Here is a 12,458-nt window from a genome sequence, read left to right as displayed (position 1 = left end):
CAGCGGCTCTCAATCTGTGGGTCGCTGTAGAGCCTGAGACCATCGGAAAACACAGATATTTACATTAGTATTCATTAACAGTAGCAAAATTACAGTTATGAAGTAGCAACGAAAATAATTTTATGGTTGGGGTCATCACAACATGAGAAACTGTATTAGAGGGTCGCGGCATTAAAAAGGTTGAGAACCACTGTTCTAGGGGATAATAATATCCCATTTTATTATACTCTGACTGCTCAGGAGTCCAGATCGCCATGGTCCTCAGATCCACAGTCGTCCTCCTTGGGTTCACTGGAATATAAGCAGCGCCGAGTATTTCAATTCTCAATACAATTTAATTTAGGATCAAATACGATGGATCGATCTAGAATGCCAATCAGAAAGACTGTCAGATAAGATAAATGATAAGGAAAAACTGTAGTGAAGTTTTATTAACAACCACTAGGTTGTGCTAGTTGAAGAGCATTACCTTAAAGTAATTTATTTACTGAGATGTGAGACTATTTGAAATGCATTGTTTCTTAATTTTGTATTTTTTTTAATGATAGAGAGATGGAATGAAGATTCCATCATATAAGTTTTTGCCTCTTATGTACCAACTGGCTGCTAGAATGGGGACCAAGATGATGGGAGGCCTAGGATTTCATGAAGTCCTCAATAATGTAAGTAAACCTGAAAAGCAAAACAACAGTTGCTTTTCTTTTATATTATCATATACTATATCAAGTATGTATTGCTGTTCCATTCTAAGAAATGGAAACACAAAAAATTTTAGTCCTCTACTTATTGTGCTAAGGGCAAGAACAAAGATTTCCCTTTGTCTCCTCTCACTGCACATACATTACTCAGTTTCTCTCTCTTATCCTCATGTACCTCTGTCTCTCACACACACTTCACCCACTGCGGTATCCAGTACAGTAACACATATCTCAATGTTAAGCAAAATGAAAAGGGTTGTGGATTTTCTACTTTTTTGTTTGTTTGCATAAAACTAATAGTTCTTCATTTGTGACAGCTCATCTCTAGAATTTCAATGGATCACCCCCACCATACTTTGTTTATTATATTGGCCTTAGCAAATGCGAACAAAGATGAATCTTTGACAAAATCAGAGGCAGCAAGGAGGAGTAGAATAACTAAAAATGCACCTAAACAGAGCTCTCAGCTTGATGAGGTATTTGGATTAAACATATATAACTTTTTGAATTGTGATATTCATATTTTCCCAGAATATTCTTTTCTTAAATCCCAGGGATTCTAAGAATGTGTGTTGTGACTAGATTCAGTTTGTAAATCCTTTGTTATTATGATGCCACTTAAAATTGGTTCAAAATTTCTGAGTATTTCTCAAAGCATAGGAGATACCAGTAATATGTTACATTTTTTCCTCACAGCAATGAGCAAATAAAAACTAGATTTTGAAAGGCACCCAAACCACTTACTCTTGCAATTATTATATCCTTTATGTATTTCATTCATAAGGGAACTGTTTTGTTTAAATCTGAGGGATTATAGTCCTTTCATTGCCTACATGTGTGCATACATTCTTTTTTTCCTTTTGTTATTATATTCGAAAAGTTGAAATGTCAGGTATTTTCTTATGCACTGTTTTTTGTTTGGTTTTTTTATGAATAGGATCGAATTGAGGCTGCAACCAAAATTATACGTACTATCAGAAGCAGGAGACCCCAGATGGTCAGGAGTGTTGAGACACTCTGTGATGCTTATATTATATTAGCAAACTTCGATGCCACTCAGTGGAAGACTCAGAGAAGTATGTGTTTAAAAGAATGAGTGCTGCTTTCATGCTATGTTCTTCTCTGCAGAGATATGTTAATTATAGAGCCTAATGTGTAAATCTCTTTAAATCACAAACAATACTGTAATTACAGATACGAAGATCCTGTTGATTGCAATTCACACATAATCCAAAACTTAATTTTTATCTAATAGCTTCAATACCCTTCACTTTTGCACTTAATATCTTTTGATGGAACTGATAATAGATGATCAGACTGAATTATTTGATTTCTCTGGGTAATCTTCTGTTGCAGAGAATTGTATAGAAGCACATCCTTTAAAATAACTGATAGCTAAGATTTTTTAGGGTCAAAGGTTTTTAAAATTGTTAGATACTTACTGTGCCCTAGGCTTTAAAAAGGAAAAAGCCTCCATTTCTTCCATAGAGTGCCTTGCATGTAATCCATCCTTCTTGCTATTCCTGTTCAAATAATTATAAGATGCTGTAATATTTGATTATATGCATTCACTTATAAGTATCTCTCTCCCCATACTTTATAATAATGATATTCCATTTTCTGTTTAGAATCATATCTTCACATTTAAATTCTTACTACTTTAAAATAAGAATGAGACTTCTCATTGTGTTCCTCTAAGCAAACAAAAAATACTGTCATGTCCTTTAGTCACTCTTTTTTTTTTTAATGTATTTTTATTGATTTCAGAGAGGGAGAGATAGAAACATCAATGATGAGAGAGAATCATTGATTAGCTGCCTCCAGCACACCCCCTACTGGGGATCGAGACTGCAACCCAGGCATGTGCCCTTGGCTGGAATCAAACCCAGGACACTTCAGTCCACGGGCCGATGCTCTAGCCACTGAGCCAAACCAGCTAGGGCCCTTTAGTCACTTTTAATAGTATGGCAGGAATACATTCAGTAATTATCTTATGTAATGACTTAAAAATATGTCATTATCTCAAGGTGCTCAACCTGGCCCCTCCATCTGATTACCAGGGCCAGGTAACCAGCAAACGCATTTGTAAGCCATATTAAATTAACCATCGCTATGCTCTGACCCTGAGCTACATTGTGTCCCAAGCCCTTGGGACTTCATTTCTAAACCAGGGACTAAACCACGGATCAGCCAGAAGTCGGAGTCTGTGGCATTTGCTGGATTGTGCTTTACTGTCAGTACCGTTCCTCAATTTTCGGTTGCCACTAAAACCTCTTTATTTTAAATACAGAAGGCATAAAAATTCCAGCAGACCAGCCAATTACTAAACTTAAGGACTTAGAAGATGTTGTTGTTCCTACTATGGAAATTAAGGTAATTAACCATCAACTCTTTTACTTTATTAAACTAAATTCCTCTGTGTTAAGTTAAATCATTAGAAATCGTCTTTTTTGTCGATCAAAATTGGTTAAATACTAACAATTTCATTAGTTTCAACCTATAGTTTTTTCTTTATTAGATTCCCTGTGCTCAAGCCTTAAAATGCATAAAGGCCTCTCCTGCTTTCTTTTCCTTTGCTTTCAGCTCCATAGCCCCCATCGTTCTTATGAAGAATGTCTATAGACTGTTATCTTCATTGGCCAGAAGAAGGAACGATTCCATGTGCTTATGCCAAGATTAGTTTTTAACTTGGCAAGAAAGTTCCTAATTGTGTTACTGGTTTTTAAAGTTCTATATGCATTAGAATATATTGACTGTGATGTATTACAGTTTTAAGCAATGCATTATGTGTTGCAATATAAAATTGATTATAATGTACATGATACTTTTAGCTATGTCATAATGATCTTTTATTGCTGTAAGTACCCTTTGGTCAGGGATATTCTATCTAATAAAAGAGTAATATGCAAATTGACCATCACTCCAACACACAAGATGGCCGCCCCCATGTGATCAAAGATGGCTGTCCCCCTGTAGACACAAGATGGCCGCCACAAGATAGCCTGCAGGGGAGGGCAGTTGGGGGTGATTAGGCCTGCAAGGGAGGGCAGTTAGGGGTGACCGGGCCAGCAGAGGAGGGCAGTTGGGGGTGACCAGGCCAGCAGGGGAGGGCAGTTGGGAGGGACCAGGCCTGCAGGGGAGGGCAGTTGGGGCAACCAGGCTGGCAGGGGAGGGCATTTAGGGGCAATCGGGCTGGCAGGGGAGCAGTTAGGCGTTGATCAGGCTGGCAGGGGAGTGGTTAGGGGGTGATCAGGCTGGCAGGCAGAAGCGGTTAGGGGCAATCAGGCAGGCAGGCAAGCAAGTGGTTGGGAGCCAGCAGTCCTGGATTGCTGGCAGTCGGACATCCCTAAAGGGGTCCCAGATTGGAGAGAGTGCAGGCTGGGCTGAGGGACACACACCCCCATGCACGAATTTCGTGCACCAGGCCTCTAGTATGTAATAATAACGGTTATAGTTTAGAAAATGATCATTTTAGCTACATTGTAAATCTCTTCTTTGAGTTTGCAATTCAGTGGTTAGTACCTATAGTTAATTGATTTGAAGTGTAGCTGTTTATGTGGATTAACTAATACCTTCCCAACTATTCCATCAATATTATTTAGCTGAATAATTCCTGAAAATGCCATACTTTGTAGTTAAAACCTAGAGAACTCCTTTCCACACTTTTTTAAAATTTAGCTTATTATGATTTTATGAGTACTATTTCTCAGATGACTTAACATGTACAATCAGTGTTAAGACATATTTTCAATAATTGTCCAATGACACTGTTCCAATTTTGTATACCCTACTTTTATTAAGATATAATTAGGGAGGTAGTGTTATCTATGTCACTTTTTAAAGCCTTGTCAATTTCAAATATTCTCTTTCATTTAACAGAAAGTTGAAGTTATAGCTCCAGTTCTTAACCAACAGCATATCGTCATTCATTCCTCTTTTTAGTATTAAAATTATTGATGATAATTCATTTTTCAAATAGTGTATCTGACCTATTGTCATTTTTATATGTTTTATTAGGTGGACCCCACAGGAGAATATAGAAATCTGGTGACGATACAGTCATTCAAAGCAGAATTTCGTTTAGCAGGAGGTGTAAATTTACCAAAAATAATCGATTGTGTGGGCTCTGATGGCAAGGAAAGGAGACAGCTTGTCAAGGTGAGGCTCCCCTTCTGTGGTGTGGTTCTTAGAGAGCTGATGAAGAGTCAAAGAAAACGCTGATATGTTCTTCCTGCTTTATTTACGTCTTCACTCTGAATAATTACAAGTAAGGGAAACTTACTGGTATAGAATAGAAATACATTATTTTTTAGAAACACAATGCTTTTCTCCATCTTTTTATGTGTCTCTGAAAGATCATCGTTATTATTTTTTTTTAAGATCATCATTATTATAACGATTGTACATGTACAGACAGGATGAGGTTAACAATCAGCTTGCTTGTTATAGGAAAGATATTTTTGGGATTGTTATTTATATTCTTTTCTTTTTAATTTAAATTCTTTATTGTCTAAAGTATTACATGTATCTTCTTTTTCCCCCATTGACCTCTTCTCGGCCATTCTCACCCCCAAGCACATTCCCTCATACCCCTACTGTTTGTGTCCATGGGATATGCTCATATGCATGCATACAAGTCCTTTGGTAGAACTCTTACCCTCCCTCTCCCCTGCCTTCCCTCTGAGGTCGGACGGTCTGTTCGATGCTTCTATCTCTCTGGATCTGTTTTTGTTCATCAGTTTATGTTGTTCATTATATTCCACAAATGTGAGATCATGTGATATCTTTCTCCGAGTGGCTTATTTCCCTTAGCATAATGCTTTCCAGGTCCATCCATGCTGTTCCAAATGGTAAGAGTTCCTTCTTTTTTATAGCAGCGTACATTGTGTAGATGTACCACTGTTTTTTAATCCACTCATCTGCTGATGGGCACTTAGGCTGTTTCCAAATCTTAGCTATGGTGAATTGTGCTGCTATGAACATAGGGGTGCATATATCCTTTCTGATTGGTGTTTCTGATTTCTTGGGATATATTCCTAGAAGTGGGATTACTGGGTCAAATAGGAGTTCCATTTTTAGTTTTTTGAGGAAACTCCATACTGTTCTCCCAGTGGCTGCACCAGTCTGCATTTCCACCAGCAGTGCACAAGGGTTCCTTTTCTCCACATCCTCGCCAGCACTTGTAGTTTGTTGATTTGTTGATGATAGCCATTCTGACAGTTGTGAGATGGTACTTCATTGTTGTTTTGATTTGCATCTCTCAGATGATTAGTGGCTTTGAGCATGTTTTCCTGTGTCTCTCGGCCTTCTGTGTGTCCTCTTTCAAAAAGTGTCTATTTAGGTCCTTTGCCCATTTTTTGATTGGATTATTTATCTTCCTTTTTTAAGTTGTATGAGTTCCCTATAAATTTTGGAGATTAAACCCTTGTTGGATATAACATTGGCAAATATCTTCTCCCATGCAGTGGGCTTTCTTGTTGTTTTGTTGATGGTTTCTTTTGCTGTGCAGAAGCTTTTTATTTTGATGTACTGTAATCCCATTTATTTATTTTCTCCTTAGTTTCCATTGTCCTCAGAGCTGTATCAGTAAAGATATTGCTACACCATATGTCTGCTATTTTGCTGGCTATCGATTCTTCTAAGATTTTTGTGGTTTTCCATACATTTAACTCCTTTTTTCATTTTGAGTTTATTTTTGTTTATGGTGTAAGTTGGTGATCTAGTTGCATTTTTTGCATGTATCTGTCCAATTTTCCCAACACCATTTATTGAAGAAACTGTCTTGATTGCATTGTATGCTCTTGCCTCCTTTGTCAAATATTAATTGAGCATAATGGCTTGGGTCGATTTCTGGGTTCTCAGTTCGGTTCCATTGGTCTATATGTCTGTTCTTGTGCCGCTACCAGGCAGTTTTGAGAACAGTGGCTTTGTAATATAGCTTGCTATCTGGTATTGTGATTCCTCAAACTTTGTTCTTCTTTCTCAGGATTGCTGTGGCTATTCGGGGTCTTTTTTTATTCCATATGTGTTTGTGGAGAGTTTGCTCTAGGTCTGTGAAATATGTCGTTGTTATTTGTTGTTTATATTCTTGATTAGTTCAAATTTAAGGTCCTTGCTTCAATATCCTGAGTCTGGCACTATGCTCAAGTGCTAGCAAATGTACCAGAAAGGATGGCAATTCTCCCTTAATCTGCTCAAAAGCTCTTTGGGCCTCGCTGAGGAGTGGCAGAGAGAGAATAGTTGCCCCACCCAGCTCTTTTGCAGCTTGCCCTCAGGTGGAGAAATTTCAGCTGGGTGGGGGCTTTTTTTTTCTAAATTGCTCTGCCTACTCAGTGTTATAGCTTCTTCTAAATGAAAGCATAGCCTAGGTCTTAATTATTTAAGAGACCATTAAGAGGAGCACTGATGCTCAGATTGATTTCTGAGTGCCCTTCCGCTGTCCTCAGATGTCTCTTGGTATGACTTTATTGTAAAGAAAGTGAACTGTGCTTAGTTATTCATTTTTTTGAATATTCTGAAGGGCCGTGATGACCTGAGACAAGATGCTGTCATGCAGCAGGTTTTCCAGATGTGTAACACATTGCTGCAGAGAAACACTGAGACCAGGAAGAGGAAATTGACTATCTGCACATACAAGGTAACTTGTTTATACTTCTCCTGCTTCACCAAAGTCATATTCAGACCAGGGGTCAGCAAATGTTTTCTGTGAAGGACCAGATAGTACTCATTTGAGATGTTATGGGCCACAAAAGGTCTCTGTCATTTATCCTTTATATTTTCTTTACAGCCCTTTTAACCTGAAACCCCATTCTTAGCTCACAGGCTATTCAAAGCAGTCTGCGGCTGGGATTTGTCCAAAGGCCATAGATTGCCCATCTCTAATTTAGCCACATTGTTTTTTTGTTTGTTTGTTTTTCTCTTTTTAAAAGAACTCATTAATGTTAATTGCAGTGAGGTGCTTCTTATAATCAGCTAAAGTATTTTTTCCTTATCTTCAACCAGTTGGCTTATTTCTGGTATAAAAGTACCCTTAAGAAGAAAAGTGCTGTTAAAAAGGAAATACTGCGCTGACCGGGTGGCTCAGGTGGTTAAAACATAGTCCCATATACCAAGAAGGTTGTGGGTTCAATCCCCAGTTGGGTCTCTATGGAAGGCAACTACTCAATGTTTCTCTCTCTCATTGATGTTTCTCCCTAACCCTTCCCCTCCCTCTCTCTCAAATCAATAAAAAACATTTTTTTAAGTACAAAAACAGGGTTAATTTCTCTTCCAAATGGAACCAACTAAGTGTGGCTCAGTACAGGTGATGAAGGGGATCATAAACAGGATTGATTTCTCAAGGGAATCATGGAGACTAAGAGATGAGCAGGTTCTCAAGTCTAAGCAGCAGGCTAGAAAATCTTATTATTTGAGCTTAAGTATATTTCTGGTTGCTTTCCTCCAAAGAACTTTGTCTCCTGTGGACAGAGAAATAGTAATACAACTTGGGAAAATGCTTCACCCTGACTCTGATAGTTTAATGATTGTCATATGCTATTTAATGCCCTTCCATAATTAAAAGGTATTTAATCTATAACTTTAGGTGGTTCCCCTTTCTCAGCGAAGTGGTGTTCTTGAATGGTGCACAGGAACTGTCCCTATTGGTGAATTTCTTGTTAATAATGAGAATGGTGCTCATAAAAGATACAGGCCAAATGATATCAGTGCCTATCAATGCCAGAAGAAAATGATGGTAAGTGACACCCAAATGTATGAGTTATTGCAGGATTGTTTAATAGTTTATTAAAGCTCATGGTTATCAAATATCCTATCTAATAAAGAGGGACTATGCTAATTGACTGTCACGCCCTCACAGATTGCAGCGCCCACAGCAAATAAGGAGGGAATATGCTAATTGATTGCCACGCCCTCAAAATTGGTAGCGCCCACAGCCCAGTCGGTTCTGCACGCCTGCCTCCGGAGCCCCTCAGTCTCCTCAGCCCCCCCAGCCACCCAGGGCAGCCTAAGGCACAGGCAAGCCTCTGATGGCAGCTGCCCAGCCGCCCAGGGCTGTCCCGAGGCGCAGGCAAGCCTTGGATGGCAGCTGCCCAGGGCTGCCCGAGGCTCAAGTAACCAGGGCCGGCAGAGGCTTGCGCTGCTGGCAGTGGCAGCAGCAGAGTTGTGATGGGGCATCGCCTTCCCCTGATCACCGGGTCACCTCCTGCCCCTGAGGGCTCCCGGACTGTGAGAGGGGACAGGCTGGCCTGAGGGTCCCCCCCCCCCTTCAGTGCATTATTTTCATGCACCGGGGCTCTAGTAGAATATAAAATTTTTTAATTTCAGCAGGTAATGATACTAAGTAAAAGAAAGTAAGCTCACCAGAATAAAAGGTTGTATGAGTGGAAGAAAGGTTTTTAAACTGAAATGTCAACCCTTGTCTGATGAGAAATTTAATATTTTTCAATGTATGCTAATTCTTAACAAAACACTAAAGCAAAACAAAACATTATGAAATAATTTTTATCTGAAACTAATATAGAGAGCTTCTAAGACATTTGCTACATTACACTGGTCATTTGGTTTGGCATTCAATCTCAGCAGTATTTATTAAATGCCTCTGTACCAGGTGAGCTTTCACAAATCTGTAATGTCACAGATGTTATGACTAATCATCATTGTACTCATCCCATTGAAAGATGAGAAGGGATGCAAAGAATTTCACTTGCCCAAGGTCAATGAGCTAATAAATGGTGGAGCAAGGATTTGAACCTTGTCTCTACAACTCTAAAACCCACTTCTCCTTTCATTGTTCAGGGTACAGAGGGTACAGAGCAGGACAGAGGAGGAAGTGGTTAGTTCTCCCTGGGGTGGGGGATGGAGAGAATCCGATTCAAGAAAGGCTTCATAGAGGAGATGGTGTTTGAGGCAAGTTTTGTAAATGAATTTGTCTTCAAGCAGAAGGAGATATAAGCAAAGAGAAGGAGGTGTGAACATGCAGTTAAAGACAGCACAGCCTTGGTCTTTGAGGAGGAGCAGATAGGATATTGAATCAGTAGTCATTAGTCAAAAAATAGAGGGTTGCATTATATGCTAAGAAATGTGCACTTTGTCCTGTAGGCAATAGAGAGCCCTTGAGAAGAATGTTAATATCAAATTTGCATTTTAGAAAGATAGCTCTGGCCCAGCCTGCGTGGCTCACTGGTTGAGCATGGACCCATGAACCAAGAGGTCTTTAGTTCAGTTCCTAGTCAGGGCATATGTCTGGGTTGAGGGCTTGATTGCCAGTGGGGGCAGCCATTGATGTTTCTTTCTCTCATCAATGTTTCTATCTCTATTCCTCTCCCTTCCTCTCTAAAAATCAATAAAAACATTTAAAAAAAGAAAGAAAGATAACTCTGACAGCACTGTGGGTTATATTTTCAAAAATTCCGACTAAAGGCATGAGGCAGGGGATCTAAACTAAGATTCATAAACAGTAGGAATGGAGAATAGGGGTACATATGAGAAATATTAAGTAGGCAGAACAGGTAGGATTTGGTTGCTGATTAGAGGTGGGATTGGTGAAAAAGTAATCAGTGGCACCCAGTTTTCTGGTTGGGGTGTTGGGGTGAACAGAGAGGCCATTTACTGTGTAAAAAATGGAGGAAGTGGCTGAGCTTTGCCACAGTTGAGAAGGTAGCTTAGTTTGGATTTGGAAGTGATCCCAGTGAAGATGTTGAGTGGGCAGTTGGAGAAGCACATCATGCTGGAGCTTAATGGAGGTGTCCCTGCCGAAGGTGGAGATTTGGAAGTCATCAGCACATAGGTGAGAGTTAGGCCCAGTGAAGTAGACAAGCCATGCTTCAGGAAGGTATGTTAGAAGCCAGGTCTGAGACTTGTCAGCTGCTTTGCCATCCATCAGTGATCCATTCTTCCTCCTTTTTGTTTCCTATCCCACTCCTAGTACCTAGTGCCATGACACCACTTCAGATTGTCTGGAACTACCTTTGTCATTTTTGTTTACTTTCACATAGATTACAGGATCATGCAAGTTAGAATTTACCTAAAACAAAGACAGTCACTGTTGGTGTGCCTCCTTCCACTAATATTAACATGAAAACCCTAAAGGTATTAGAACTTGTTATTAATTGCTTCCCTGACCAGTGTGTTAGCTTCTTGTGAGTAGAGATAACTTATCTTTTTATTGCCTCTATGTCTATCATACTATTTTCCATATAGACACTCTTAGTGGGCTTAAATTACTTGAACACAATATTGAGAAAATAATTTTATATTTGATCTATTTAAAGGATGTGCAAAAGAAGTCTTATGAAGAGAAATATGAAACATTCATGGATATTTGTCAGAATTTTCAACCAGTGTTCCGTTATTTCTGCATGGAAAAATTCTTGGACCCAGCTGTTTGGTTTGAGAAACGATTGGCCTATACTCGCAGTGTGGCTACTTCTTCTATTGGTAATCTTACACATTTTAGTCAGTTCACACTTCCCACATTCTTAATTGCAGGGGATGATGTTATTGATAGTGGTTGTCAACTAAATTATCTTCATCTTTAGATCACTGAGTTTTTTGTTCATCCTGATTTTTTTTTTACAGAGAGTGGAAGGGAGGGGGAGAAGGACACACACACACACACACACACACACACACACACACACACGCACGCACATTGATCAGTTGCCTCCAGTATGTGGGATCAAACCCGCAACACAGGTATGCTCAGTGGTTGGAGTGTCGCTCGTGCATCGGCGGGAATCGAACCTGCGACCCTCCGATGCACGAGCGACACTCCAACCACTGAGCCATGCCAGCCAGGACTCATCCTGATTTTTTTTAATTAAATTTTTTTTATTGATTTCAGAGAGGAAGGGAGAGGGAGAGAGAGATAAAAACATCAGTGATGAGAGAGACTCATTGATTGGCTGCATGCCCCCCGACTGGGGATCAAGCCCTAGCTCTTCTTAGCTTTTGCAGGAGAGAATTCTCCTGCTCCCAGGTAGGGAAACAAGATGGTTATTCCTTTTTGTTTAATAGTGAATATGGTTTATTTTCTCTTCCTGAATTCACTATGTTATTTTCTTTGGAAAATAACAAAATGCATGATAACTGCATGTAAGTTATTCCCTTTAATTATTAGTGTTCTTTGTGCAGAACCTCAATAATACCATAATATTATCACCCAATGGTTGATTCTGTTTAATAAGATTTTGTTTTTAGAATAGAAATAATGATATATATTTAAATATTCAGTGTCCAATGTGTACTTTGACTTTGTTTTCCTTTTTCCATTTGTAAAAAAATTGGAAAAGCTAGATAGGGCAATTAACAAAATCATAGAGTATGCGGGCTAACAGGAACATCAGAGATCTTTTATCTTTTAATCCACTGGTTTTTAACTGACGACCACTTCCTCCATCACTTAGGGACCATTTCCCAAGAAGGCAGGGTATATATGTTTTTTAAAAATTGTAGGTAATTATGAAATTCTCTTCTTTTCTACATTGAGAATCATTCATCTGATTCAACTAATTTAGGTTTTAAACAAGGAAGTAGGCCCTGTTAATGACAGAGTGAGCCATCCTAACTGCCTATTTGGTGTTTTTTCTGTAACAACCTAGTATCTTTCTGTAGGTTAAAAGGCATTATAAGGCATGTCATAATCTGTCTTAAAAATAGAAATCAGGTTTTGGTTGTTGTTGTTTTTTGTATATACCTGATGAAATGAATTAATGATTAATTTGTTTTAAATATAACCAAGCAGAAGAAAGTTTCACTGAAGAA

The 12,458-nt window shown here is 39.0% G+C and overlaps 1 protein-coding gene across 2 annotated transcripts in view; it reads left to right on the top strand.

Annotated features, from left to right (window-relative positions):
• ATM (ATM serine/threonine kinase) overlaps window positions 1-12,458 on the top strand; it is a 145,104-nt gene that overhangs the window by 122,611 nt on the left and 10,035 nt on the right. The window contains exons 52-59 of one of the 2 annotated variants that reach the window (XM_079787341.1): window positions 549-662; window positions 1,016-1,174; window positions 1,636-1,774; window positions 2,989-3,071; window positions 4,716-4,856; window positions 7,219-7,335; window positions 8,281-8,430; window positions 10,967-11,132. In XM_079787341.1, the coding sequence (XP_079643467.1) occupies window positions 549-662; window positions 1,016-1,174; window positions 1,636-1,774; window positions 2,989-3,071; window positions 4,716-4,856; window positions 7,219-7,335; window positions 8,281-8,430; window positions 10,967-11,132 (1,069 nt within the window). Of the gene's footprint in view, window positions 1-548; window positions 663-1,015; window positions 1,175-1,635; window positions 1,775-2,988; window positions 3,072-4,715; window positions 4,857-7,218; window positions 7,336-8,280; window positions 8,431-10,966; window positions 11,133-12,458 lie in introns of those variants that run through there. The other variant, XR_013814363.1, reaches the window with a different exon arrangement.

Source organism: Cnephaeus nilssonii (genome assembly GCF_951640355.1).
Source record: "Cnephaeus nilssonii genome assembly, chromosome: 13".
NCBI lineage: Eukaryota > Metazoa > Chordata > Mammalia > Chiroptera > Vespertilionidae > Cnephaeus > Cnephaeus nilssonii.
The sequence above is the reverse complement of the archived record's forward strand: the minus strand, read 5'-3'. Positions and strand labels throughout refer to the sequence as shown.